We start from the raw sequence: 26,421 nt of genomic DNA on the forward strand, positions 1-26,421 counted from the left end.
GGCGGGGCCCCGGGAGGGGCGGGGCCCGGCGCCTCCCGCCACGCGCTCCGCAGCGCGGCAGCGCGCCTGCGCCGGTGGCACCGCCCCGCTCTCAGCGGAGCTCTCGCTCATTGGCGGAGGCGCTGCGCTGATTTGCATGCAGCGCGCGCCGGCCCCGCCCCGGAAGTGCCGCGCGCGGGGCGGGGCCGCAGGAAGATGGCGGCGGGGCTGCGCTCCCGGGCCGTGCCCGTGTCCCGGCGGCGCTGAGCGGCGGCGGTGGCGGCGGGAGCGAGCGGCCGCCAGCGCCATGTACGGCCGGGCTGGGTGGGGAGGGCGGGGAGCCCCGCCGGGGGGAGCAGGGCGGGCCCGGTGCCGGGGGAGGTCGGGGCATGCCCGGGAGAGGGGCGGGCGCTGAGGGGCGGGGGACGCCGGGCAGGCGGGAGGTCCCGGCACCGCGGGGCCCGGACGGGGCGGCGGGCCCGGTGCCGGGGGGCCGTGCGGGCGGGGCGGGGGTCCCGGCGGGTGGGGGAGCGCCCGTGCCCCCCGCCGTCCCGCGGTGCCCCCGTCACGGCCGCGGCGCTCTGTCCCGCAGGGTCCCCCGGAGCCGCGGAGCCCCCCGCGCCGCGCCGCCCCCGCCATGCTGTGCCCGCTGCTGTGCCCATGGCTCCGCGCTCTGACCCGGGCGGGCCCGCGGGGCCCGGCTGCCCGTGAGCGCCGCGGTGCCGCGATGTTCCCCGCCTGCTGCTGCGCCGGCAAGGCCAGGCCGCGGCTGCTGCTGCCCCTGGACCCCTACGGCCATGGGCTGCTGCCCGCCGTGCCCCCGGACGGCGGCCGGGGCCGGGCCCACGGCAAGAGGAAGAGCTGGAACTTCATCCACGAGAAGATGAGCTACGACACCTTCTTCACCATGAAGCGGCTGATCGAGCGCTCGCGCAGCGTGGGCGAGGTGCTGCGCTGGGTCACGCAGAACCCGGGCAAGGTGTCGGCGAGTCACTACCCCATCGCGCTGCACAAGCTGGGGCAGCTCCTGCAGCAGCAGCCGGGGCCGCCCGCGGGCGCCGGGGACGGGCGTGGGCCCGCGGGGCAGGTGCTGGAGCAGCCCGAGTTCCACGTGCTCTGCCAGGCCATCGTCAGCGGCTGCGCCAAGTTCGACAACTTCAGCATCGTCAACTGCCTGTACGCCGCGGCCGCGCTGGGTGAGCCCCGCGTGACACGGGGAGCGCGGCGCTGCCTCGGGCATTTCTGCAGCCGTGGGCTTGTGACAGACAGCTGTGACCGCTGGGGATCTGGGCAGGGGGGCTCAGCTCAGCAGGGACGCTCTGCCCCGCCCGGGCAGGAGGCCGGGTGTCCCTGGCTGACCTGGGGTCGATGCTGGGCAGCCCTGCTTGGCAGGGTGTGTGTCACCCACTCCTGGGCCATGTCTAGTTGCAGCTTGAGTTCCAAGCCCTGAAAACCAGGAAACACCTGAGCGCTGATGGGGGACACCCTGGATGTGGCTGCACTCTTGGAGGGCACAAGCCCTGTGTCACCAGGCGTTGCTGTGTGCGAGAGAGGGTTTGGGGTGCTTGGGTTCCTGTGCAGCTGCCTTGGGGGGCTGCTGAGCTGGGAACGCTGCATCCCGAGGGGCTGCATCCCCAGGGGCTGTGTCCCAGGGAGGCTGCATCCCCAGGGGCTGCATCCCGAGGGGCTGTGTCCCTGGGAACGCTGCATCCCCAGGGGCTGCATCCCCAGGGGCTGTGTCCCAGGGAGGGCTGTATCCTGGAGCCTCCTCCTTCTGTGGGCTGGGGTGATCCTGTAAGTTCTCCTGCTGCGAGCAGGGGGATGGGATCGACGTCCAAAGAGGAGTGCACAGCAGGGCAGCAGTGCACAGTGGGGCAGAAGGGGAATCTTCCCCTCTGTCCCACTCAGGTGAGGCCCTACCTGCAGTGCTGCTTCCAGCTCTGAAGCCCAACAGCAGAACGACATGGAGAGAGCCCAGAGGAGGCCACGGAGAAGCTCTGAGAGCTGGAGAGGGACTTTGGACAAGGGCCTGGAGGGACAGGACAAGGGGGAATGGTTTCCCACGGCCAGAGGGCAGGGTTAGATGGGATATTGGGAAGGAATTCTTCCCTGGGAGGGTCGGGAGGCCCTGGCACAAGTTGCCCAGAGAAGCTGTTGCTGTCCCATCCCTGGAAGTGTTCGAGGCCAGGCTGGAGCAGCCCGGTCTAGTGGAAGGTGTCCCTGGTCACGGCAGGGGGTTGTAACTGGATGATCCTTAAGGTCCCTTCCAACCCAAACAATTCCAGGATTCCACGCTCTGGCGGGTGCCTGCGCTCCTTCCCGTGGCTCCCCCATCCTGTGCCTGTTCCCGTTCCCCGCAGCCGTGCCGGGCCAGGGCTCGGTGGAGCCGCCGGGCCGGGGCTGGCGCGGTAACCCGAGCCCCTGCCGGGGCGGGGGCGGCGCTGCCCGCAGCCCCGGGCCGGCGGCGCCGGTGTTTGTTGACACGGAGCCGGAGCTGCCCTGGCCAGGCTCCCCGTGCTGGGCCCCCCACAGCTCTGCTGTGCCCCCCACTTTGTTCTGCCCCCTTGTCCCTCATTAACACAAACTCCAGCTTTCTTTTGAGGCCTTTTGACGGAACAAAGCAGCTGCTCAGACCAATTCTGCGCGTTCCCCCAGCTGAGTTCTCATTAACAATAACCCGCAGTGACTCGGCCTGTGCCTGCCCAAATCCTGGGGTGATGGGGAGCTCCAGGCCCCCCCAGTGCTCTCTGCCTCTGCTGAGGAGATCCCTCCTGACAGCCAAGGCACTGAGCCTGTGCCCAGGCCTGGATAACACGTCCTGAGCTGCAGGGAAGTGTTTCCCTGGGAGCCAGGTCGCACAAGCTAAAGCTGAGCTGGGAAACAGGAGAAGGTCAGAAAAGCCAAAGGATTAGTCCCTGCTGGAACAAACAGGGTTTAGTTTGGTCACATGGGATGTCACAGTTGTTTTCCAACCACAACTTTTTTTAATGAACTTTTTGACGTGAGTTTTTTGAGTGCCCAGAGCCCCTGGAAGTGCTCCAGGCCAGGTTGGAGCAACCTGGTCTAGTGGAAATGTTCCTGCCCATGGCAGGAGAGTGGAACTGGATGGGATTTAAGGTTCCTTCCAACCCAAAACAGTCTGAGATTTTGGGATTCTATGAATTACTTGTCTTTGAGACGTTTGAGACTTAGGAAATGACCCTTGCTAGTGCGGGTGAGCTGCAGGGCTCCCACTCCAGTGGGACGGGTGGGAATGGCCCCACAGCCCCACGTAGTGTTTCCCATGGTGCAGATGCTCTGCTGCTCTCGGTGCTTTGCCTTCCCCTCCCTTCCCGTTCTCAGCTCGGTCACTGACCCAGCACATCCATCCCGTCACGGCAGTGGCCTCCTGCCCGAGCTCCGAGGTGGTTGTGCCGTGGAGCTGTGGAGCTGAGCCGTGCCCGGGGCTGAGCCGTGCCTGTGCCCGTCCCCCCGCAGGGCTGCCCGGCGAGTCTCCGCTCGTGCGGGTGCTGGAGGACGAGTCCCGCAGCCGCCTGGGCCGCTTCAACCAGAAGGACGTGTCGATGGTGTTCAGCAGCGTGATGCGGCTGCACCCCTCCAGCCCCCACCCGCTGGTGGAGTCGTGCCTCAGCAGCCTGGAGCGGCACCTGGAGAAGGAGCGGCACCCGCAGACCCTCTTCCTGCTGCTCTCCTACTACCGGCTGCGGGCGCAGGCGCTGCAGGGCCACGCCGCCTCCGACCAGCAGCTCATCAACAACCGCAAGATCCTGCGCCTGGTGCGGCACACGCTGGGCCAGGTCAGCGCCATGAGGGAGCACGAGCTGGCGCTGCTGGACGAGATGCTGGCCCTGTGTGCCCAGGAGGCCAACAACAAGGCCCTGGAGGCCATCTTCAGCTCCCAGCTCTTCTACGAGAACCGGCAGGAGCGCTTCATTCGCAGCATGGCAGGTGAGGGGTGCCCGGGGGAGGGTCCAGTGTTGCCACCAGCACTGGGGGTGCAGGGCTCTGGTCGGGCAGAGGACATGGGGGCCTCTGGCCGGGTGGGGGGCAGCCTCGCAGATGCCTTCCCTGGCCCTGGACATGTTTGGGTGGTGCAGGCTCAGCTGGGACCCTGCTGAGCCCCAGAAGTGGGGCAGAAGGACAAGGTGTCATGGCCACCCTTGTCACTGACAGCTGGGCCCTTTGAGAGGCTGAAAGTCCCCCATTCCTCTAGGGACTGGGAGGGATCAGGAGCCCCCCATTCTTTCTGGGGCTGTTTTCCCACAGTGCCTTGGGGTTGGGCACAGTGGAGTTTTGGTGGGGTTTTGCAGAAGGCCCCATCTATGCACATTCCAGCTGTGCTCCATCTGTGCCTTCTGGCTGTGTATGACAGCAGTCTGCCTCAGCCTCTCACCTGACCCATACCTGAGGATTTTTAGCTGCCTGACTTTTGAGGTTTTTGGGACTGGCCCTCCTGTCTGGTCTTGTCCTCCCACCCCACCTGGCCAGGCTGTGGGTGGCTGCAGAGCACCTGGGGTGGGGACAGAGCTGGCCCCTGTGACAGCCTCCCCGCTGTGTTGGCTCGGCAGAGTGGCTGCCCCGGAAGGCAGAGAACCTCACCCCCTACACCATGGCCCTCATTGCCAAGTACGTGGCACGGCACCGGCTGCGCGAGCCACGGCTGCTCGACACCATCGCCAACTTCCTGCTGAAGCGCGGCGAGCAGCTCGACAGCAAGGTGAGCGCTCCCTCCACCTGTGGGCACACCTGGGCATGGGAGCCGTGGCCCGTCTCTGTCATGAGGGGCATTCCAGGGGACCAGGGGCTGTGCCCCACTCCTGGCAGGTTCTGAGCCTCCGTCTTTTCATGGCACCGGGCAGGTGGCCCCGACCTGTCCCTTGTCCCAGCCTGGCCCCACACGCCTCTCTTGCCACAGGTGATCCAGAAGTTGGTGTTTCCCTTCAGCCGGATGAACTACCGCCCCTCCAACCACGGCGAGCTCTTCCCCAAGCTGGAGGCCATCTTGGAGCAGAAGGCCGGCAGCTCCCCACTGGCCACCGTCAACATCCTCATGTCCATGTTCCAGCTCAGCCACTTCCCGCAGACCGTCCTGCACCAGGTCTTCTCTCCGGGCTTCATCACCAACGTCATGAGTACGTGGGGCGGCTCCGGGGCGCTCGCGGCCGGCAGCGCCGCGGTGGGGCGGGGTGCCCGCGGCGGCGGCGGCTCCACGTGCGCTCCCCGCAGGCAGCCCCTACGCGCTGATCGTGCGCCGGTACCTGTCGCTGCTGGACGCGGCCGTGGAGCTGGAGTTCCGCGAGTACAGCGGCCCCCGCCTCGACCCGCGCTACCGCGTGCTCATGTTCGAGCACGCCCTGACCGCCGACGAGGCCAACAGAAAGTACAGGTGAGGGGGCCAGGGCGGGCACCCGCTGCTGTCCCTCGCGGGGACGGGGCCTGTCACCTGCTCTGGCGGGATCCCACAGGCTGCCGGGATGAGGGGCCCTATGGCTGCTCCAGGTCTGTGGGGTAGCACTCTAGAATCGCAGAGTCATTTAGAATTGCAGAGTTGTTTGGGTTGGGAAAGCCTTGGAGACCTCACTGGAGAAGAGGTGATATCCCTACAGGGAGAACTGGCTTGGAAAGGCCTCCAAGTCCAGCCAGAGTTACCAACAGTGTGGGGCAGAAGCTGGGTGCAGAGGCTCCTTTCCCAAGGCATTCTCACAGTCAGTGCCCTCTCTCTGCCACTCCAGCCTCACCACAGCCCAAGCATTCTGGGGGATACCACCTGCTGGAAGCAGGATGTACAGGAGGTCAGGAGACCGTTGTACAGGTGAAGGCTTTCAGATTGACAGTGAGGAGAGCAAAACATCAGATTATGGAAATGCATTCTGCACATCATATTTCCCCAACAGGACCTGGGCAGAGGAGGAGGAAGGGTGCTTGCATGAAGGGATTGCACATCTGGATGAAGATGTCATAACAATCTGGGTCACCTAGCCCCTGAGCCCACCTGTCCCCAGCACTGCTAAGGCCACCACTGACCATGTCCCCAAGTGCCACATCCATGTGGCTGAGAGATGGGGACTCCCCCTGCCCTGGGCAGTGGTGTCAGGGCTAGCCAGCCCTATTGGTGTCCCAATGTTGTGGGGAGCTTTTGTGCAAAAGGAACTGGAGCCCATCCCCTCTTGACTCCCAACAGCAGAGCCCAAAACTCCAGGCCTGTGCATCCCACTCCTGGGGGTTCCCATCTCCATATCGATGTACTCAGCACCAGCAGTGCCGGGGGGACGTGCCAGCCCCTGCAGTGCCCCCCTGATTGTCCCCTCCTTGCAGCTACAAGGGGCTGGTGGCCGAGGCGCTGCGACAGCTGGTGGGGGAGGAATGCTACCGGCAGGACGAGGTGCTGCCTCCTGGCTACTGCACAGGTAACCCGGGCTGTGGGCTGCCAGGTGGCATCCGAGGTGGGAGGTCGTGTGGGGCAGAATGAGCTCTGGCTGCTTTGTCACTGCCTTCCCCGTGACACTGCCTTTGGGACAAAGCTCCCTGAGCCCTCCCGCTGCACAAGAGGGGTTCTTCTCTGTCTGTTTGCTGGCTCAGAATCCCAGCTGGAGCACAGAGTCCTCAATCCTTGTCCCATCAGTTGCTGATCCCTGTTCTCTCTCCCGCAGACTTCCTGCTGTGGATCAACCGCTCGGGCACAGTGCTGCCTCTCTCACGGGTTCCAGCAGCTTCCAGGGCACCCCCAGCCACGTCCCCCGTCGCCATGTCCCTGCGCTCCAGCGTGCTCGCCCTCACCTCGGATTTGCAGGACTTTGCCCCGTTTGCTGCAGAGCCGCCCAGCAGCCCCCCGGGCCCGCGGGAGAGCGGCCGGGCCGGGCGGTTCCTGCCGGCGCTCTGCCCGGCCCCGGGGGGGCCCTGCTTCCAGCCCCCCTCGGACTATTACTGCGGGCTGAGCAAGGAGCCGTCCCTGGCCAGCCCGGGCAGCTCCACGCTCAGCAGCCCCTCCGAGTGCCTCTCGGCGCCGCCGCCCGGCACCCCCGACTGCTCGCCCCGCACCTCCACCACCTCGCTCTTCCAGTTCCCCATCGGCAAAATCCTGGAGGAGGAGGCCGCCGGCTGCCCTGGCCAAGAGCACGGCTGCTTCCAGGGGGAGCAGCCCCAGGAGCAGCCCGAGGAGCGCAGCCCCCCGGGCAGCGAGGACGCCGGCCCCCCGCCCTCACCGTGCCGGCCCAGCCCCAAGCGGGGCCCGGGCGAGGGGCCGCAGGGAGCCGAGGAGATCCAGAGGTACGGCAGGGCCACACGGTGTGCCCCTGGTCCCTTCCAGCAGGACAGCCACCCTGGCGCTGCCCTGGCCTCCTGCTCGCTGGGACAGCCCTGGCCCTTCCTGCCCAGTGCCACGGGGCACCCACAGAGCCATGTCCCTGCTGTGCTGGGGTGCTGGACACAGCTGTCTCTGCCAGCAGCTGGGGTGCTGCTCTTCAGCTGCCACGGTGCTGGGGAGCAGGGTCCGTGGCGTGGGCTGACACTGCACTCCTGCTGTCCCCTGTGCAGGGTGGTGCTGTCGGTCAATGACAAGTGGCACTACTGCCAGAACTCCGACATCCTGGTGGGCTCCCGGGCCATGAGGGACCGGCACCTGCGGCTGCTGGGATACTGTCTGGTGCAGGTGAGTGGGGCTGCCCCTCCTCGGGGCCAGGGGACACGCTGGGTGAGGGGCTCGGAGCTGGCATCCCCCTGGAAGGATGGGCCGGGGCCTGGCATCCCCAGTGTAAACACTCGTGTCCCTGTGAGAGGAAGCAGGGATGACTCATCCTCATGTCTCCTCGCCCTCCCCCACCCCATGCAGGACTTTTTCCATGCAGCTGGTGGGTGACACCAGCCCTGATGGAAAGCAGAGACAAGGGACAGTGTGTCCTGTGAGCTAAGACCCGACCTGAGTGAGGGGAAGGGGAAGGGGAGGGTGCTCAGCCCAGGCTGGCAGACACAGCACAGTGGCAGCATCGGGTGTGAGGCCTCGGGGTGGAATCAGGTGGGGGGGACACACGTGGGTCCACATGTGCTGACCTGTGATCCCGTGTGCCAGGGGCGCAGGAGGGAGGTTGGTTCTCCTTTTGTGCCAGAGCTCTGCCCGCCCTGGTTCCAGCCCCAGCTGTTCTCTGCCGAGTGCTGGGGCTGGGAGAGCCCTCAGGTGTGCAAACTCCAGGTGTTGGTTTAGGATGTGCAGCTCCACGTGCTTCTCTGTGGGTGGTTTTAGCCTGAGGATGAGTCTTCCTGAGGAAAATGGCACTGGCAATGAGCCCTCTGTCCTGTTCACTCTTGCACTGCAGAGAGGACCAGGATTGCAGCTGTGCCTCCACCGGGCCGTCCCACAGCCATTCCCAAACAGTTTCACTCCCTGCTGCTGCCAGGCTGTGCCAGCCGCAGCTCCCTCCTCATTCTGGAGCTCAGCAGCCCAGAGCCCCGTGTTTGTGCAGAGCTCCAGGGTCCTGTGACTGCTGAGGAGTCACCTGGGAGCTGCCCAGCAGTGCTGCTGGGCCGGGAGCAGGGCCAGCTCTCCCTTGAGCTGGTGTTTGGGCTGGGCTGGCCAGGGCTGTGTCCCTCCTGCAGCAGGCACAGCAGGGACCCAGCTGAAGGGACTTCATTGCCAGCCCCGCCATGGGCAGCAGCACCTTTAACTATCCCAGTGCTCCAAACCCTGCCCAGCCTGGCTTGGACAGGGGCAGCCAGCTGCTCTGGGCACCCTGTGCCAGGGTCTCCCGCCCTCCCAGCCAGGAATTCCTTCCCAATATCCATTCCTCCCTGCCCTCTGCCAGTGGGAAGCTGTTCCCCATGGTTTTGTCCCTCCAGGCTCTTGACCTAGTCCCTCTCCCAACTCTCTTGGAGCCCCTTTAGGCACTGGAAGGGGCTCTAAAGGGTCTCCCCAGAGCCTTCTTTTTCCTGGTGAACACCCCCAGCTCTCACCTGCGAGTTGAGGGGCTCCAGCCATCACCACCTTTATTGCTCCCCTGTGCTGCCCGTGGCTGGAGCGTGGGTCCCAGTGACCTCAGTCCTGCTCTGGGTGCTGCTGGTGCCCTCAGGGCTGTGGGACTCATAAAGTTCCCAGCCCCCCCAGTCCCCTGTCACCTTTCATGGAGGGTGCTGACAGGGGCTCCAGGGTGGCGTGAGGCTCGAGATTCCTCCCTCTGTGCCTGCAGCACCTGTCCAGGGCTGAGCTCCTTCTCCAGGGGGGGATCTGTGTCCTGGTTCCTCCACCACACAGACGGCTGGGTGGGGCTGGGGGTACGGGGGTACAGCTGGGGCCAGACATGCTGTCAGCGCTCTGACATCGTCCCTGTCCCCTCACAGCTGCCCTACACGGAGCTGGAGAAGGTGAGTGGCATCGAAGAGGCCAAGCACTACCTGCGGCAGAAGCTGAGGGAGCTGCGCTTCTGAGGGACGGATGCGGGGGGTGTGGGGGGCCAGGTGGGTGCTGCCAGCCCCTTCCCCTGTGCAGGGGGATACGGAGCTGCCCCCCATCCCGGGGGGTCGGGGGATATGGAGATGCTCCCCGTTGGGGAGCCAGGCTGTGGGGCCAGGCTGTGGGCACCTGCTCCTGCTGTGGGGCTGGGGGAGTGTGAGATTATTTATTGCCGTTATGGGGGGCCGGGGTGTGACTTGAGGGGTGCCGGGGGGTGGGGGGTGTTACTGGGGAAGGTCCCTCATGGCCCCCCTGCCCTGGCTCTGCCACTTCAGCCCGGTGTGTTGCTGCTGTGGGGCCTGGCCTGGGCTTCCCTGGGCTTCCCTGGGCACCGGGGGCAATCCCTGTGTCCCCAGCACGGCTGCTGGGCCGGGGCGCTGGGCCTGGCCCCTCCGGGGGCGCAGGGTCCCGGGGGCTGCAGGGATGGTGAGCAGGGCCGGGAGCGGGCGTGCACATGGGGCTGTTCCCAGGGCCTGGGCCTGGACGAGGGGGGTGTTAGGGAAGGGGGAACTTTCCAATAAAACTGGTGAAAAGTGTGCAAAGTCCGGTCTCTTTATTAGTTGAAGGCAGCGGGGGGGCCCCAGCCCCCAGCCCGGTAGCCCCCCAGGGACTGCTCGGAGCAGGCCTCCCCTGGCAGGGGGACCCAGCACCTCTGCCCCGAGCCCCGCGCTGGAATAAAGCTGTTTATTGCCTTTGAATTGCGTGTTCCATAAACCCCGGGGCTCCAGCCGGCGCCTGAGGGTGGGGCGGGAGCCGAGGGGCCGGGACGTCCTGGCCCGGGACAGCCTGGCCGAGGGACCCTGGCCCGGGACACTCTGGCCCGGGATACCCTGTCCGAGGGGGCGGGCAGCAGGGGTCCGAGGGGCTGAGCCTGGGGCCCTGCAGGGCCCGGGGAGCGCAGGCCCCGGCCCGTCCCGGGCTCGGCCGCTGCCCCCGGCCCCGCGCGGGGCTCCCGCCGTGCCCGGCGCCCGCCAGCCGCTGCCGCCGTCACACCGGCATCGGCATCTCGTTGTACTCGTCCACACCTTCCCGCTCGTCCAGGATGGGCTCGGCCTCGGCTGCGTCCAGCTGCAGGACACGGCGGCTGAGGGGCGGCCAGGGCCCCCCGGGAGCCCCCCGGCCCCGGGAGCCCCCCGCCCTGCCGCCCCGCGGGGCCCGGCGGCGCAGCCACTTACACACTTCATTTCCCGGTCGGTGAAGATGCGGCTGAGCAGGCACATGCGGAGCGGCACCGTGAGGATGAGGATGAAGGGGAAGGCGAGGGAGGCCACGGTGGACATGACGGCCCAGAGCACGGCCAGGCAGGCCAGCTGCAGCCCAGTGAACAGGTGCATGCGCAGCGTGCGCACCTGGGCACGCGGCTGTCAGGGCTGGCCTGGGCGAGGAGCCGTCCCTGGCCAGCCCGGGCAGCCCCAGGACACACAGGGTGTTCCCCTGTGTCCCCCTCCCAGCGCGGGCACAGCTTGGGTACCCACACCCCCAGACACAGCCCCCCAAGTCCATACTGCGTCCTCCTCTGCCCCCTAAACAAGGCTCTGCCACAGCCTGTGCTGCAGACACCGCAGTGCTCCCACACAAGGGTACCCCAGCCTGGCTGCTGTCCCAGACACGGGTCCTGCCCCTAAGGATCCTCCCCAGGCCCCCTCCCCACCTTTTTGACGTAGGTGACGTCAGGGTGGTGCTTGGGGGGCATCAGCAGCAGCTGCAGGCGCTCGTAGAACTGGATGCCATTGAGGGAGGTGACGCCCATGTAGAGGAAGATGCCGAAGAGCACGGCCAGAGGGATCTGCCGCAGCAGGTCCCCGATGACGATGGACAGCCCTGGGCCGCAGCAGAGTCAGCCTGGGGAGGGGGCTCCGCACAGCCCTCCAGCCCACCTCCCCCTGCCCACCTAACCCCCTCACACGGGCAGGGTCCCCATCCCTGTGTCCACTGGGGACAGCGTGGCCACACCAATTTGGCCGGGGCTCAGGATGCCCCAGCCCCATTCCCCACGCTGCCCCCTCCCCACCGCAGCCCCCCAGGGCTCCCCAGCCCCCTCCCCACGGCACTGCAGTCCCCCAGCACCCAAGGGCCGGACCTACCGACCAGCACGGCCACCAGCAGCCCGGTGACCCGCTGCTCCTTCACCTCCTGGATCTTGGGCTTGTCCCCAGGTGCCACGGCCTTGCTCATGACGGTGAGGGCGTTGGCGTGGGTGACGGAGCGCACGGTGGCTGCGGCGAGCCAGGGCAGCCCGAAGAGCGCGAAGAAGCCGCCCATGGCCACGATGAGCAGGAGGTCGAGGTGGAAGCCGGAGCCCTTCTGCAGCATCCGCTCCTTCTTGCTGATGATCAGCCTGGGAGCCAGGGCACAGTTGGCACAGCACGCGCTCCCCCCGCCCCACCAGTGCCCCCTGCCCGCCCCCACTGCACTCACGTGGTGATCTGGGTCTCCATGAAGATGAGGATGAAGACAAGGATGGCGGGGAGGCCGCTGGCCACCATCATCCACACGGGGAAGGCACTCTGCACACCCAGGGGGTTGATCACCCAACCCCGCTTGTCTGGGGCTGTCACCGAGAACCCACTGGGCACACTCAGCTTCTGCAGGGGGAGGGGGAGACAAATGCTGAGAGGGCACGGGCTGTGCCCCATAGAGTGAGGGGGGCTGGGGAGGCACCAGGACCCCCAGCAGCCAGACTCAGAGGCAGAGAGAAGGTCAGATGCTGGCACCGAGCAGGTGCAGCCCTGCTGGGAGCAGGAGCTGCTGACCCGCAGCCAGGACACTGGGATGGGGCACAGGCATCCCTAGCAGGGTGTGGGATTAGGTGTCCTGCCCAGGCAGTGGATGGGTGGCTGCTCACCTGTGTGTAGGTGTCCTGGATGCTGTAGTCCACCAGCACCATCACCAGGATGGCGATGGGCACCCCAAAGTCCCCGATGAGCCTCCGGATCTGGGGGAACACCAGTGCCAGCCTGGCCACAGCCCTCCTGGTTCACCCCAGCCCCCCAGGCTCACCCCAGCCCCCCAGCCCCCAGGCTCTCCCCAGCCCCACGGTCTCACAGCCGTCCCCACGCACCCGTCCCGGGAAGAAGCGGCTGTTCTTGAACTTGCGCAGGAAGAAGGCGATGAAGAAGGTGCCAGCCATGAGCACGAGTGAGAGCAGCGCCGTGTTGGGCTGTCCCGTGACCTTGGTGACCCCGCGGGCAGCCGGGCTGGTGGCCAGGGCTGTGGCGTTGGCCACGGCCACGCTGCCGTTGCCCCAGGCCTCGGCCGAGGTGTTGGTGCTCAGGCAGCCGTGCAGGGGGTGCTCTTGGAAGATCTGGAGCGGGAGAATGGGATGCTCAGCCCCATCCTGCCTGCCCCAGCCCCCCTGGCTCTCCCCCACAGCTCACCTTGGCCAGCTTGGAAAAGGTCTCATAGATGAAGATGAGGGAGATGAGAAAGGCAAAGATCTCCTGGGTGAAGCGGGAGACGAAGCGCACCAGGAAGCTGCCCTCAAAGGCCACCATGACCAGCACGATGAGGATGAGCCAAAAGCCGATCCAGACACGCCCCACCAGGTACTCCAGCTCGTTGGACGTGCAGAACTGCCCAGCCGTGCAGACAGACGGACGGACAGACGGGTGTCAGGACGGTCACGGGGTGGGCAGAGCCCTGGCAGCAGGGCTGTGGGGCTGGGTGGGGGTGTCCCCCAGCCCCCAGGGCAGACCCCAGCAGCTCACCGTGAAGAAGGCTTCCTCGAAGACCAGCAGCGGCCCCGAGAAGCCGATGACGAGCAGGGGCTGAGCACCCAGCAGGCAGAAGAGGACGCCCTGCAGCGACGTGGAGATGATCAGCTCCGACACCCCGATCAGGTCCTGCGTCTTCTCCCCTGCGGCAGCACAGGCTCAGGCACACATCGGGATGGGCCTGGGTCACAGCCCTGCCTGCAGCACACGCAGCGGGCAGCACCAGCCTGCCTGCAGCCCCCACAGCTGCACCAGCCTGCCTGCAGCCCCTGCAGCTGCACCAGCCTGCCTGCAGCCCCTGCAGCTGCACCACACTGCCTGCAGCCCCCGCAGCTGCACCACACTGCCTGCAGCCCCTGCAGCTGCACCAGCCTGCCTGCAGCCCCTGCAGCAGCACCAGCCTGACTGCAGCCCCTGCAGCTGCACCAGCCTGCCTGCAGCCCCTGCAGCTGCACCAGACTGCCTGCAGCCCCTGCAGCTGCACCACACTGCCTGCAGCCCCTGCAGCTGCACCAGCCCTGCCTGCAGCTGCACCACACTGCCTGCAGGCCCTGCGGCTGCACCAGCCCCGCAGGCTCCACACCCCACTCACCCAGCAGCCCCCCGAAGGTGATGGCGGGCGACAGCGCGGCGAAGTAGATGAAGATGACGGCAGCAATGCACTGGGGGTCCAGCGCGTCACGGAAGTCGCTCAGGTAGTGGGGGTACCTCCGCCGCACGTCCCGGATCAGCCCCCCGAAGGGGCGGCCCGTGCGCCTCAGGGGGTCGTCGTCCTCCTCGGCCTCGTCCTCCACCACCTTCAGCTTCAGCAGAGCTGGGGGCGAGCGGATGCACAGACAGACGGACAGACAGTGAGACCCCAACAGCTGGGACACCCCAAACCCTGCCCTGGCCCCAGCCCTGGCACCTTTCTCCTCAGGGGACTTGGGCTCCAGCAGCAGCCTTCGCTCCTGCTCCATCCTCTTCTTCAGCATCTCGCGCTGGAAGTGGGCGACGCTGCGCAGCAGCTCCTCGCCCTGCACCTCGGACGGCGGCAGCACCACGCTACAGTCCAGGAACTCGTTGATGGCATTCAGAAGGTCGTGACGGTCGTCAGCCAGGTAGGCAGCCTCGTGGAATTGCTGGGGGGCCGTGGCAGGGTCAGTGCCCACGCCACAGCTCCGAGGCTCCTGAGAGCCCGGTGTGGCACAGCCCCAAACCCACAGCCCTGGGATGGCCCTGTCCTGGCACAGCCCTGAGCCCCTGGCCCTGGCACCGCCCTGGCCCCCACCCAGTATGGGCACGAGACCCCAACATGGCAAGGCTCGACTGCTATCCTGGCATGGCCCCAAGCTCCCCAGCCCCAACAGGACTCCAAGCCCTCATCCTGGCATTTCTCTGAGACCCCAGCACTGGCATAACCTGGGCCCTCCAGCCCATCCCATCTGAGTCCTGAGCTGCTGGCCCCATCACAGCCCCAAACGCTCAGTCCAGTGCTGTCTCAAGACCAAAGTCCCAGCACAACCCTGAGCCCCCAGCCCTGGCACAAAAGCCCTGAGCTCCCTGCCCAGCACAGCCTCGAGCCCCCGCCCCAGCAGAGCCCTGAACCCCCATCCTGGTACAGCCCCAACCCCCTCAACCGGGCACAGCCCGAGCCCCCGCCCGGCAGGGACCTTGTCGGACATGAGGGTGGAGATGGAGCGCCCAATCTCGTGGTAGTCCATGTGGGTGCTGCTGGGGCCCAGCAGCACGAAGAGGAACCGCACGGGCACGGGCACCTCCAGCACCGCGTCCAGCTCCACGGCCTCCTGCAGCCTCACAAAGGCCATGGTGGGCTGGTCCAGGAACTCCACACAGCCTGGGGGCACAGGGGCACAGGGTCACCAGGGTGCCTGGCATGCGGTGCCCACACCCCCAGCCTGCCCACCCCTCCATACCCACGAGCACCACTGTGGCCTCAGCGTTGTCCGGGATCTTCTCCAGCAGCTTCAGCTCGTGCTTTGACTTGGAGCGAGTGATGCCGGCGGGGGGTGTGGGCGTGAGGACCTCCCTCTGTGGGGACAGAGTGGGGGACGGGGGTCAGGGCCCTTCCCCAGGGCTTGGGCAGGGCTGGGGCCGTGGCACCCACCTCCCGCTCCACGTCGACGCGCGTGTCGTGCTCGCCGGCGTGGCCAGCGATGAGGGGCTCGGTGACGGCTGGCTCGCTGCCCTCGGCCACGTGGTTGGTGCTGTGGTGGTGCACGAGCAGGGAGCCCAGGCTGCCCGCCGAGATGTTCCGCGGGAAGGAGAACTCCTTCTCGTCGCTCGGGTGGCTGCGGGACAGGGCCAGGGCTGTCCGTGCTGGCCCAGCGGCACAGCCAGCGCCAGGATCCCAGGGGCAGCCTCAGCCCCACAGCGCAGGGAGCACAGCCCGGGGGCGAGGGGCTGTGTTCGTGCCCCCCTGCCCACCTGTGCTTGAGCAGCAGCGCCCGCAGCACGTTGGCACGGTCCTCAGCCCGGATCTGGTCCGTGATGACCATCTGCTCCACCACCTGGTGAGCCACCCCTGGCAGCGTCTTTTGGTCCAGGTCCAGGAGCACGGCCCCTGCACAACAGAGGGGGTGCTGAGCAGGGACAGGACTCCACCTCAGGGCCCCACGGGGTGGTCTCCACCTCCCTACCGTGGGCCAGGGTCTTGCGGAGCTCCAGGAGGCTGCGGAAGGAGAGGGAGGCCACGTGTGGCTTGCCCCAGCGGTCTGTCTCCTCCTCCACGTCCTCCTCAAACTTGATCCAGCGCGCCGTCTCCTTCCACTGCAGCTCCTGGTTCTTGTCCACCACCAGCTCGTTCAGCTCCACAAACACCTGCAGCACAGCCGGGTCAGTGCTGTGACCCCGGGGCCTGTCCCTGCCCGTCCCTGCTGTCCCTGCCAGGAGCCACACCTCGTGGGGCTGCCGGTCCTGCTTGCGCTGCCGCGTGCTGGGCTCCTTGTGGTCCTTGCTGACGTGCACCACCTGTGCCTTGGCGCTCTTCCGCACCAGGTGCCGGCGCACGCCCGGCACGTCCTCGAAGCGGTGACCTGGGGGGGTCAGCAGTGGGGTGGCCCTGCCTCTCACACCCAGCGCAGGGGACACTGAGCCCTGCCACGGGCGGCAGGGAGCTGTGCGAGGTATCCTGCCAGGGATGGCTCAGGGCACAGCCATCATCCCACTGCTGGGGGCAAGTGCTGCAGCTCTGGGGGTCACTTGGTCACTGCCAGCAATGCCACCAATCCAGGTGGCTCCTGGCACCGGGGTCACCTGCTCCCTGTGTGCCCACCCATGGCCACTGGCACAGGGGCTCTGCCCTGGCTGCACTCCCCTGGGAGCTCCACAGCATCACCCACCACCCTGAGAGCCCTGGGTGTGAATCCCTGGGGTGCTGAAGGCCCAGGGGAGCCACCACCACCTCTACTGCTGGCACTGGCTCCAGCTGCCCTGGGCCCAGCTCCTGGCCACGTTCCACAGGGACTCGGCCCAGCCCTGGCACCAGGGATGGATCCCCTGTGGTTGTGCCTAGCACTGGGAGCAGAGTCAGTGCCTGCACCCAGCCCAGCTTGGTGCAGCCCCAAGGCAACCCGGCACTGCCACTCCACCATCCCAAACCCACCATCCCCAGCACTGCCAGCCCCACCATCCCAGCCCCACCATCCCAAACCCACCATCCCAACCCCACCATCCCCAGCACTGCCACCCCACTGTCCCAAACCCACCATCCCAGCCCCACCATCCCAAACCCACCATCCCAACCCCACCATCCCCAGCACTGCCAGCCCACTGTCCCCAGCCCCGCTGCACTGTCCCAGCCCGCTCGCCTGACACAGAGTGGCCGGCAGGGCAGCCCCAGGTGCACGGCCCCCCCTCACTCACTCTTCATGTAGTCCAGGTCGGCCGAGGCCAGGGTCTGTGCCTCCGACTCGTCCGTGGGCATGCTCTGGTAGCGGTCCTGCCCGGCTGCCGTCATGCTGCCGATGCAGCGCCGCTCGTGCAGGTTGTAGCTGCGGTGCCCCGGCTGCGACTTGGGCGCAGGGCGGCCGGGGGACCCGGCCTCGGGGGCTGCCCCCTCCCCCGGAGCCCCCTGCTCTGCATCGGGGCTGCAAGGCAGGAGCCCGGCTCAGTGCCGAGCCCGCTCTGCACCCCAGTGCTGCCCCGGGCTACGGGAGGGGCTGTCCAGAGGATGCTGCGCTCCCCAGGAGCCCCCGCTCACCTGCCGGGCTGGGCTTCCTGCGGGGCCGCGCCCGCTCGGGGCTCGGGCGGGGAGCCGGGCGGTGCGGCGGGGGCCGCAGGCTCCTCTGCCTGCCGGTCGGCCACCTCGTCCTCCTGCAGGAAGAACTGCGGGCAGCGGGTGAGCCGGCTGCCGGGGAGCCTGTCTCCCTGGCACGGCAGCACCGGGCCCGCTCCTCTGGTGCCCAGCTGTGCCCGGACAGGGGGCACGGCGCTGCCCCACCCTGCCCTGCCCTCACCTGCACCGCCTCGGCTGGCCCGGGCTGCCGCAGCTCCTCCGCCGAGCGCTCCGTCTCCGTGTCGCACGCGTCATCCTCATCCTCCTCGGCCTCCTCGATGGTGGGGGTCTCTCCGGGGACGGAGGCGCGCCGGGCCTTCTTTTTGCCTTTTTTCGGGACCCCCTTCTTGCGGCGGGCGTCAGAGGGCAGGTGCGTGGAGAGCGGGTGGTGGATGTGGTGGGACGACTGGCGGTGGTCTGGGGGGAGCGGCACTTGGTGCTGTGTTCCCTGCCCATTTCCTGCCAGCTCCCCACTCCCTGCTTGCCCCCTGTGCGCTCCCTGCCCCTGCCCCGCTCCGTGCCCGCCCTTGGCCCCGCTCACACTCGAAGTCCTCCTCGCCGTAGCTGCGCCCGGCCTCCTCGGCGTTGCGGGGGTGAGCGTCGTTCAGGATCTCCTCGAAGCGCTCCACGCCCAGGGCCTTGTTCAGGTCCTTCTCCTCCTCCTCCTCCTGGCCGAAGGCAGGCGAGCCGGCGCCCAGCGCCTCCTGCTCGGGCTGCGGGCGGGAGCGGGGATGAGCGGGCACCCGGCAGCGCGGGCACCGCCGCCAGCCCCGGCGCGCCCGGCACGGCCCCGCCAGACGGGCCCCGAGGGGCTGCCTGGGCCCCGACGGCTCCCAGGGGCTGGGCACCCCTGTCCTGGGCTGGGCACCCCTGTCCTGGGCTGTGCACCCCTGTCCTGGGCTGGGCACCCCTGTCCTGGGCTGTACAGCCATGCCCTGGGCTGGGCACCCCTGCCCTGGGCTGTACAGCCATGTCCTGGGCTGTACAGCCATGCCCTGGGCTGGGCACCCCTGCTCTGGGCTGGGCACCCCTGTCCTGGGCTGTGCACCCCTGTCCTGGGCTGGGCACCCCTGCCCTGGGCTGTGCACCCCTGCTCTGGGCTGGGCACCCCTGTCCTGGGCTGGGCACCCCTGCCCTGAGCCGTACACCCCTGTCCTGGGCTGGGCACCCCTGTCCTGGGCTGTACAGCCATGACCTGAGCTGTACACCCCTGTCCTGGGCTGTGCACCCCTGCCCTGGGCTGGGCACCCCTGCTTTGGGCTGGGCACCCCTGCCCTGGGCTGTGCACCCCTGCCCTGGGCTGGGCACCCCTGTCCTGGGCTGTACACCCCTGCCCTGGGCTGTGCAGCCATGTCCTGGGCTGGGCACCCCTGCCCTGGGCTGGGCACCCCCTGCACCATTCCCACCCCACGCACCCCCAGCACGCCCGGCCTCAGCGCTGTGCGCCGGTGTCACCTGCACCCCATGTGCCACAGTAACACCACAGCACCCCAGCTGCAGGCCCTGGGCTGTGCCCCGGGTACCCCATGCCCTGCTCCCCTCCGAACGGGACCCAGCCCCCCCAGTGCGGTGCCCCTGGACAACCCCAGCCCCCCCAGTGCGGTGCCCCCCGCCCCCCCGTGCTGCCCCTGCACCCGCAGAGCCCCCGGCTCTGTGCCCCCTGCCCAGGGGTACCCCCCCGCTGCCCCCCGGCCGGGGGGTGCCGGGGGGTGTCGGGGGATGCCGGGGGTGCCGGGGGGTGTCGGGGGGTACCGGGGACAAGGGTGGTCTCGGGGGGAGGGGCTGCGGGGGCAGGGGGCGGGGCTAGGGGCGGGGGGGATGCGGGGCTGGGGGCGTAGAGGGATCAGGAGGAGTGGGGGGCGCGGGGGGGTTGTGGGGGGAAGGCGGGAGCGGCACTGCGGGGACACGGGGATGCGGAGCCGGAGGACGCGTGGCTGGCGGCAGCAGGGGCTGGCGGGGTAGTGCGGGAGGGGCTGCGGGGGCTGCGGGGGCGCGTCCCCGGCCGGTCCTACCTGAGTCATGGCGGAGCCGCTCCCTCCGCAGCTCCCGCAGCGCTTTATCGGAGCGCCGGGACCGGCCGGGGATGGGGCCGGGGTGGGGGGAGCGCGGGGGGGGCCGGGGGAGGGAACCGGGGGGCGGCGGCTCCGTCCCGGCCTTGCCAAATATTGACGGAGCCGCCTCGCGCCCGTCTCAAGGTGACGGCGAACGCAGAGGGCACCGGCGGCACCGCGGCACCGGCGGCGGCCCCGGAGCGCCCGGCCCCCCCTCCCGGAATGCACCGACTCGGCCCGGGATGCGCCGGGCCCCGCGGGATGCGCCGGGCCCCCGCCAGCCCCGGCCCCCCGGACGCACCGACCCCCGGACGCACCAGCCCCTCCCGCCAGCCCCGGCCCCCGAGCGACCGGGGCTCCGGGCCGAGCTCGGACCAACCCCGGAGTGCAGCGAGCCCCCGGCCGCGCTCCATCCCCCGGGGCCGCACGGACCCCCGGTAAATCCCCCCAGCCTCGCCCCCCTCAGCCCCCGCGGGGGCTGCGCAGCCGAGCCCCCCACCACGGCCCCACCCAGTGACCCCCGGAGTGGGGGAAAGGGGGTTCAGGGGCACCCCCGGCAGCAGGATCTGCCTGCAGGGACACTCCGGGTGTCCCTGCACCCCGAGCGGGCACCCCAGCAGCACTTGTGGGTCCCGGGCTGTGCCATGGCCACCCCACACGGACCTCAGCCAGGAAGCAGGTTTGGGCACGGGTGCCCCGTGCCTGTCCCCACCGCGCAGTGACCCCTGGCGGGTGACACGGGGGTGACCCAGGTGGTGACCCCGGCGCCCCGTCACAGCCGGCTCACAGAGCCCGGCGGGTTTGGGGCCGTGGGGCCGTGGCCAAAGGGGCAGGGCTGTGATGGCAGCGGTGCCATCAGACCGCGTCCTGCACCTGCATCCCCCGCTCCTGCCACATTCCTCCACCATCCCGGGACCCCTTGGATCCCCCGAGCCCCCCAGCCCCTCTGGCCAGGGCCCCGTGGCCCCACACCCGCGGGGCTCCACCCTGCACCCCGGCAGCACCGGGCACTCCCCTGGGTGGCACCTGGCGGCACCGTGGCACAGGCGGGCGCGGTGCCCCGGGCCGGCAGCGCAGAGAGAGCCCCCAGAGCCCCCCTGGGCCGCCGCTTACCCGGGAGCCCCGGAGGAACTCCATCAGGATGGGGCCGGTGCCATTCCCGGTCACGTGCGGCGGCGGGGCCGGCCAGCAGCACCGGGCGGCCGCGGCGTGACACCGGCTCAATCATTAACTCGCCCGGGAACCGCCGCCAGGGCAGCGCTGGCACCGCGGGCACCGCCACGGCCGTGCCACCGGCGGCACTGGCACCGCGCCGGCCCCAAGGGCGCCTGGCACAGCCGGCCCGGCCTGCCCCGGGGCTGCGTGGGGCACTCCCGTGCCACGGCTGGGCCGTGGGGCCACACGGCACTGCCCCACACCTGGGCCAGGTGCACCACAGCCCTGCCCCACACCTGAGTGAGGTGCAGTGGGCACTGCCAGCACCCCACAGCCCTGCCCTGCACCTGAGCCAGGTGCAGTGGGCACTGCCAGCGCCCCACAGCCCTGCCCCACACCTGAGTGAGGTGCAGGGGGCAATGCCAGCCCCCCCCAGCCCTGCACCCCCGGGTGCCTCAGGGGGCCGTGCCATGCCCCCCGTCCCCCCTGCGGGCACGGTCCGGGGGTGCAGCCCCTCGCCCCCGCCCAGGCCCGGCCCGCGGTGGCACTTACGCTCTGGAAAGCCGAGGAGACAATGTGGTGAAGCTCGGAGGACACCTGGGAGTGGGTCATGGCGCTGGCACGGCCCCCGGCACGGCCGGCTTAGCCCTTTTCCTTCTCGCGGGGGCTCAGGGGACGCTCTCGGGGCAGCATAACCTGCGGGCACAGGGGGATCAGCGGTGCCCCCGAGCCGTGACGCAGCCGGGGCCGGGGCTGCCCCTCCTCGGGCTGCGCGGCTCCGGGCTGGTTTGTCTTGGCCCCCGGCTGGAATGGGAGAGCTGCGGCCAACACAAACGCCGGGAGGGGAGCGGAGTCGGGGCAGCGGGACCCCGGGCAGGCACCCAACCCCGCGGGGTGCAGGCAGGGTGCCAGGCTCGGGGGGCACAGCAGCTCCCGACCCTCCCGAAACCCCACAGCCCTCCCCCATTTCCCCATTTTCCCGACCCGGCTTCCACCCACGTGTGCCCCTGGGCGGCTCCCGGGCCCCGCGCTGACCCCTCTGGCACCCGCTGCGCGTTTATTGCCACGGGAGGTGCCCCACGTGACGGGGGGACCGCGGAGGGGGGTGACGGATGACTGCGTCTCACATGGGTGGCATCGCCGCCACCGTCACCGCCGGGGTGCCGTGGTGAGGCTCGGGGAGCTGCCCCCGGTGAGCCCCGGGGCTGCGGCTCCGAGCCCCAGCGCAGCCCCGAGTCCCACCTCCTCCCAAAACTCGGTGCTACCCTGCTCCGGCTTCCCCCTAATCCCCGCTGCCGTCCGGGGCCGGAGCCAGCACATCCACATTCCAGCAGGCAGATTATCCGCCCTGCCACGCCGCTCTCCTGGGGCGCCCGCCAAGCCGCCGCCAGCGCTCACCCCCCCAAATCCAGGACGGGACCCTCCCAGGGGGGACCTGGGGCTGGGCCACCCCTCGCCGGGAGCCGGGGCGCCGGCATGGCACGGTGCCGCCGCTGTGGGCACTAAGCAGCTTTTTGGGCTTAATCTCGTGGGCAGCTCGGGATTAGTTTGGGAACACACTGGGATTGTTCTCGGGAACGCCGTGCTTTCACCAAAACACCCAAAAAGGGGGTCCTGCCCCCCGGCACCGCGGCAGGACGGTGACTCTGGGGACATGTGGCCTCCGGGCGCCAGGGCTGTGACCCCGCTGGAAAGGGTGACGGACAGCTGGGGGGGCACGGGGGGACACTTCTGCTTTCCGCTGCGCTCGCTGAGTCACCGGCGAGCAGCGGCCGGGAACGGCTCCGGGCTCGTGGAAAGCCGCCAGAACGAGCCTTGGTCGGTGCCCTGCGGCCAGCCCCACTCCCGGGACCTCCGGCACCCCGGGACGCGTCCGGAGCAGACAGCCCGGACAGTCCCAGCGCCGCCGCCTCGCCCCGCAGCCGGGCAGAGGGTCAGGACACACACCACGGGCGACAGGAGCTGCCGGTGCGGGCGCTGGCACTGCCAGCGGCCGCGCCCCGCGGCACAATGGCCCCTTTGGAGGCCGGGCCGCCCCGGTGAGCGGGGCAGGAGCGCGCTGCGGGCTGCCAGCGCCGGGAGTGACCTGCCGCTGCCACGGCCGCTCCCGCGCCGCCGGAGTCACATTCCTGGGACCGGCCCCGGCCTGCCCGAGCTGCTGAGGCGATTAGAGGGCTCGGCCTGGCCCCACACCGCCTCGGGGCTGCCCCAGAGGGCCCACGAGCTGCTGGACCCACCCCTGGGATACACCGGGATACACCGGGATACACCGGGTACACCCGTCCACACCTGGACAGCTGTGTCTGGACATTGGGACAACCACATCCACACCTGCACCGGGACAATCACACAACAGGACATCCTGGACAGGCACAGCCAGGACACCCACGTCCTGGGCAGCCAGGTCACACATCCACACCAGGACTACCACGTCCACAGCTCAGAGCCAAAACCCCGTGAGAAGAGACAGGACTGGGGGTGGGGACCCCCGGGGCACCGAGTGTCCCCCGCCCCCTCCCATGCCAGTGCCCCCACTCGCTGCAGCAGCATGGCTCCTGCCAGAACATCTCCTGCACACACGTGTGCCACCCATGATTGTGCCCACGCTGGCATCAAGGCTGGTGGTGACCCCGTAGCACATTCCCCAGCCTTGGCGGTGACACCAGCTGCCCCTTGGTGACAAGGAACAGCACACCGTGTCTGTTGTGGCCTCCCTGCTGGCAGCACCCTCCAGCACGGCGTGTGCCAGGCAGGAGGAACAGCTCAGGCTCTGCCCCTCGCCTGGCAGGCATGTCCGTGGAAAGGGGAAGTCAGGACCCCCCAGTTCCCTGCACCCCGAAGTGGGGGAGCCCCAGTGGGTGCCCCAGCACTCTGCCCACCCCCAAAGACGGGAGGAGCCCCTCTCCCTGCAGCCCCTTGCTCCCTGCCCCCTCTCACCTGGCTGCCCTGGGAGAGCCCTGGGTGCCACTGGCACGCGGTGTGCCCCAGACCCCTCCCAGCAGAAGCACTGGGGACCCTGCAGCCCCTCGTCACCGCGGGACAGAGCCGGGCCAGGCACCACGGGCTGCCACCCCGCAGAGCTTCACACGCGGAAACTCCAGAAACCAACCCCAAAAATGTTCACCGCCCCTGCCCACGACCTCAAAACCGCCGGGTCGGGAGATGAGTCACAGCTCTGCACCCACACGGTGCCACTACCGCTGTCATTGCCGCTGCCACCGACGTGCCAGGGCACCCTCTGCCACCCCTCTGCCACCTCAGGGAGGCCAGGAGCCCCCAGCGCAGCACCAGACTGCAGGAGCCTCCTGCCACTGTCCCCATCCCTGCCAGTGTCCCCATCCCTGCCACTGTCCCCATCCCAGCCACTGTCCCCCTCCAGCCCCAGGAGGGGACAGCCACCCCCAGTCCTGCGGGGACCCGCAGCAGCACTGACAGCTCGGTCCCTGCAGGGTGGCACACCGTGAGGGGTGCTCTGGCACAGGGACAGCCACAGTGTCACCTGCGGCAGGGCCGGACGCCGCCCACCGCCCCTCGGCTGTCGGAGCCCCCGGGGAGGTGTCGCTGCCGCTGTGCCATCCCCAGTGCCCGCACAGGCTGGCCCCACTCACCCCATCACTGATCTGGTCAGCCAAGGCTCCCGCCGCTCCCGCCCCCAGGCCGGGCTCCGGTCCGGCGGGAAGCACCGGGAGTCCCGGAGCGCGGGCAGCGGCGCCGTGCCCGGAGCTGCCGAGCGCTGCCCGCAGCCTCACGCCGGCTCCGGAGGCACAGAGCCCGCGGGAGCAGCGGCGGAGCGCGAGCCTTTGTCCGCGGAGCAGCCCCGACAGCGGAGCTCTGCCCAGCCCTTCGCCGGGGCTCCCGGCGCGACCCCGCTCCCGCCCCGCGCGTCTTGGGGACGCAGGGGACACGGCCCCCTCCGCGAGGGCAGGGTCCCACCTCGGCAGGGCTGTGCCCACCCCTTGGCCCGGCGCCCCCGCAATGCCCTCGGCAGGCAGCCCGGGCCCTGCGGCCGCCCGGCCCGGCTAATGACAGGCTGCGCTGCGGGGGCTGGAACGGGGACAGCGCGGGGACAGCTCCCACGGCCCCCTCCCTTCCGCCGCCGGGACAGGGTGGCACCCGGGTCACCCTCAGCCCTGCCAGGGCACGGGAGGGTCCCCGGAGCCCTCGGGCAGCCCCATCTCCCGCCCGGGACAGGTGACGGAGCCGGCACGGAGCCCCGAGCCCGCGGGGCGGCGCAGGCGCCGGTGCCAGCGGATCGTTAGAACGATCAAATCCCGCATTTTTGAAGCGGTGCAGCGACCCCGAAGGGCGGGACAGCGGGTTCCCGGTGGAGCCCCTGCCAGGGGCACGGGGCGGGCACGGAGCCCTCCCGCAGCACCGGGAGCTGCCAGCACAACTCCGGTACCGAGCGGCCGCGGCTCCTGGGGCCGCCCCGAACCGAACGGGGCCCCGCAGCGGCGAGAGGAGCACGGGCAGCGCGGCCCGCACAGCCGCTGCCGCTGCCGGGCGCCCGGGGCAGCGGAGCCCGGCCCCGCGGGGCGGCCCCGGGCTGGAGCCGTGCCCGGCCTTGCTCAACCCCGCCGCTTTCGCAAGGGGCACTGCCCGGCCCCTCCGTGCCGGGCGGCAGACGGCGGAGGGGGCTGCAGGACCCCAGACCCTTCCCGGCGCCCCGGGGCTCGGGGCCGCAGCCGAGTGACGGGACCCCCGGCGGGACCCCCGCGCCACTCACCTGCCGAGGGCTGCGGGCTCAGGCGCCGCGGGGCAAGCGCATGGAGCGGCCGGGCTGCAAGAGAGCGACGAGCGTGGGCCGGGGTGCCCGCTGCCCCGGGACCCCCGGGACCCCCGGGAGCCCCGGCACCCCGAGAGCGGGCCCGGCGTCCCCGGGACCCCCGGCACGGAGCTCCAGGGCGGCGGGGGGCGAGGGGCAGCGTCCCGGGCAGCGCCGCTGCCGGCCGGGAGGATGTGCCGGGGTGCCCGGGAGGGTCCGGGGGTGCCCGGGAGGGTCCGGGGGTGCCCGGGAGGGTCCCGGGGGTCCCGGGGGTCCGGGGCTGGCATCGCTCCCCCCGCAGCCGCAGGAGCCGCGGCACCCGGAGCGTGTGCCGGGAGAGCCCGAGTCCCGGGACACGGCACAGCCCCTGAACCCCCCAGCAGGGCCCGGGAGGAACCGGGGCAAGCAGAGCCGCGGCCGCGCCGGGACCGGGGCTGCCAGGGCGGGGCGGGACGGCACCGGCACCGGGAACAGAACCGGGAACAGAACCGGGACCGGGGCTGCCAGGGCGGGCGGGAGAGCAGGGAGCGGAATGGAGGGGCTCGGTGAGAGCAGCGTGCGGGGAGCGGGGACAGCACCGACCGGGACGGGCGGCACCGGGCGGGGAGGGGCACCGGGACGGGACCGGGACCGGGACCGGGAGGGGACCAGCCGTGTGCGCCCCGCCAGCCTCACCGCCTCCGTTCACGATCCCGCTGCCGGTGCCGCTCTTACCGGACAGTCCAGCCGCGCCGGGCGGGTCTGCGCGTCCCCGCGGGGCGGAACGGCGGGAGCGCGCCGGGGCGGGGCGGCAGCGGGCGGGTCCGCACCGCTTCCGGCACCGACCCGGCGGGTGCGGACACCGGCCCCGCCAGGGATCCCCGCAGTGGCGCTGTCCCGGGGAGGGACGAGGGGACCGGGGGTCGGGCGGGGGCGCGGCACCGGGCGGAGCCGGGATCGAACCCGGAACCGCCGGGCGGGGCGGGGCCGGGCCGGGGCGGGGCCATGGGGGGTGTGGCGGGGCGGGGCCGCGCGGGGGCTGCCGGGAGGTGTGGCGGGGCCGG

General features: G+C 69.9%; 3 protein-coding genes across 6 annotated transcripts; 1 reads left to right on the forward strand and 2 right to left on the reverse strand.

The window, feature by feature from the left end:
• Positions 1 to 131: 131 nt before the first annotated feature.
• Positions 132 to 9,960, forward strand: FASTK (Fas activated serine/threonine kinase). The gene is made up of 10 exons (XM_064408626.1): positions 132 to 288; positions 572 to 1,175; positions 3,457 to 3,927; positions 4,548 to 4,696; positions 4,895 to 5,111; positions 5,206 to 5,365; positions 6,295 to 6,386; positions 6,630 to 7,245; positions 7,513 to 7,627; positions 9,307 to 9,960. Exons 2-10 carry the CDS (start codon positions 617 to 619, stop codon positions 9,391 to 9,393), a joined length of 2,466 nt encoding a protein of 821 aa, XP_064264696.1. The 5' UTR covers positions 132 to 288; positions 572 to 616; the 3' UTR covers positions 9,394 to 9,960.
• Positions 9,955 to 26,341, reverse strand: SLC4A2 (solute carrier family 4 member 2). 4 transcript variants are annotated; one of them, XM_064408527.1, is made up of 24 exons: positions 26,093 to 26,341; positions 25,340 to 25,393; positions 21,166 to 21,309; positions 17,949 to 18,120; positions 17,589 to 17,824; positions 17,333 to 17,457; positions 16,996 to 17,219; positions 16,030 to 16,166; positions 15,771 to 15,951; positions 15,559 to 15,694; positions 15,239 to 15,422; positions 15,048 to 15,162; positions 14,784 to 14,968; positions 14,039 to 14,252; positions 13,724 to 13,945; positions 13,126 to 13,274; positions 12,796 to 12,990; positions 12,480 to 12,722; positions 12,264 to 12,353; positions 11,837 to 12,003; positions 11,503 to 11,756; positions 11,070 to 11,239; positions 10,594 to 10,767; positions 9,955 to 10,486 (listed from the first exon to the last, which is right to left on the reverse strand). In XM_064408527.1, exons 3-24 carry the CDS (start codon positions 21,223 to 21,225, stop codon positions 10,406 to 10,408), a joined length of 3,714 nt encoding a protein of 1,237 aa, XP_064264597.1. In that variant the 5' UTR covers positions 21,226 to 21,309; positions 25,340 to 25,393; positions 26,093 to 26,341; the 3' UTR covers positions 9,955 to 10,405. The 4 variants fall into 4 exon arrangements, with proteins under 4 accessions (XP_064264597.1, XP_064264417.1, XP_064264488.1 ...); XM_064408347.1 differs by having other exon boundaries at positions 13,724 to 14,252; XM_064408418.1 differs by lacking the exon at positions 25,340 to 25,393 and having other exon boundaries at positions 13,724 to 14,252.
• Positions 25,358 to 26,364, reverse strand: LOC135286658 (cuticle collagen 2C-like). The gene is made up of 2 exons (XM_064399780.1): positions 26,093 to 26,364; positions 25,358 to 25,745 (listed from the first exon to the last, which is right to left on the reverse strand). The coding sequence occupies exons 1-2, from the start codon at positions 26,362 to 26,364 to the stop codon at positions 25,358 to 25,360; spliced, it is 660 nt and encodes a 219-aa protein (XP_064255850.1).
• Between the last annotated feature and the right edge of the window lie 57 nt (positions 26,365 to 26,421).

This window comes from Passer domesticus, chromosome 1 (assembly GCF_036417665.1).
Source record: "Passer domesticus isolate bPasDom1 chromosome 1, bPasDom1.hap1, whole genome shotgun sequence".
In the NCBI taxonomy this organism is placed as follows: Eukaryota; Metazoa; Chordata; class Aves; order Passeriformes; family Passeridae; genus Passer; species Passer domesticus.

Bases quoted from the DNA above. Each gene is read 5' to 3' on its own strand.
- LOC135286658 (XM_064399780.1), bottom strand. From the start codon at position 26,364: ATGGCCCCGCCCCGGCCCGGCCCCGCCCCGCCCGGCGGTTCCGGGTTC. The intron at 25,746-26,092 runs GTAAGAGCGGCA...TGGGGGGTTCAG, and splicing joins CGGCGCGGCTGGACTGTCCG to GGGCTGTGCCGTGTCCCGGG.
- FASTK (XM_064408626.1), top strand. From the start codon at position 617: ATGCTGTGCCCGCTGCTGTGCCCATGGCTCCGCGCTCTGACCCGGGCG. The intron at 5,366-6,294 runs GTGAGGGGGCCA...CCCTCCTTGCAG, and splicing joins GAGGCCAACAGAAAGTACAG to CTACAAGGGGCTGGTGGCCG. The intron at 6,387-6,629 runs GTAACCCGGGCT...TCTCTCCCGCAG, and splicing joins GCCTCCTGGCTACTGCACAG to ACTTCCTGCTGTGGATCAAC.
- SLC4A2 (XM_064408418.1), bottom strand. From the start codon at position 21,225: ATGACCCACTCCCAGGTGTCCTCCGAGCTTCACCACATTGTCTCCTCG. The intron at 13,275-13,723 runs GTGAGTGGGGTG...GTGCTGCCGCAG, and splicing joins CACCTTCGGGGGGCTGCTGG to GGGAGAAGACGCAGGACCTG. The intron at 10,768-11,069 runs GTGGGGAGGGGG...CCGCGTGCCCAG, and splicing joins ACGTCACCTACGTCAAAAAG to GTGCGCACGCTGCGCATGCA.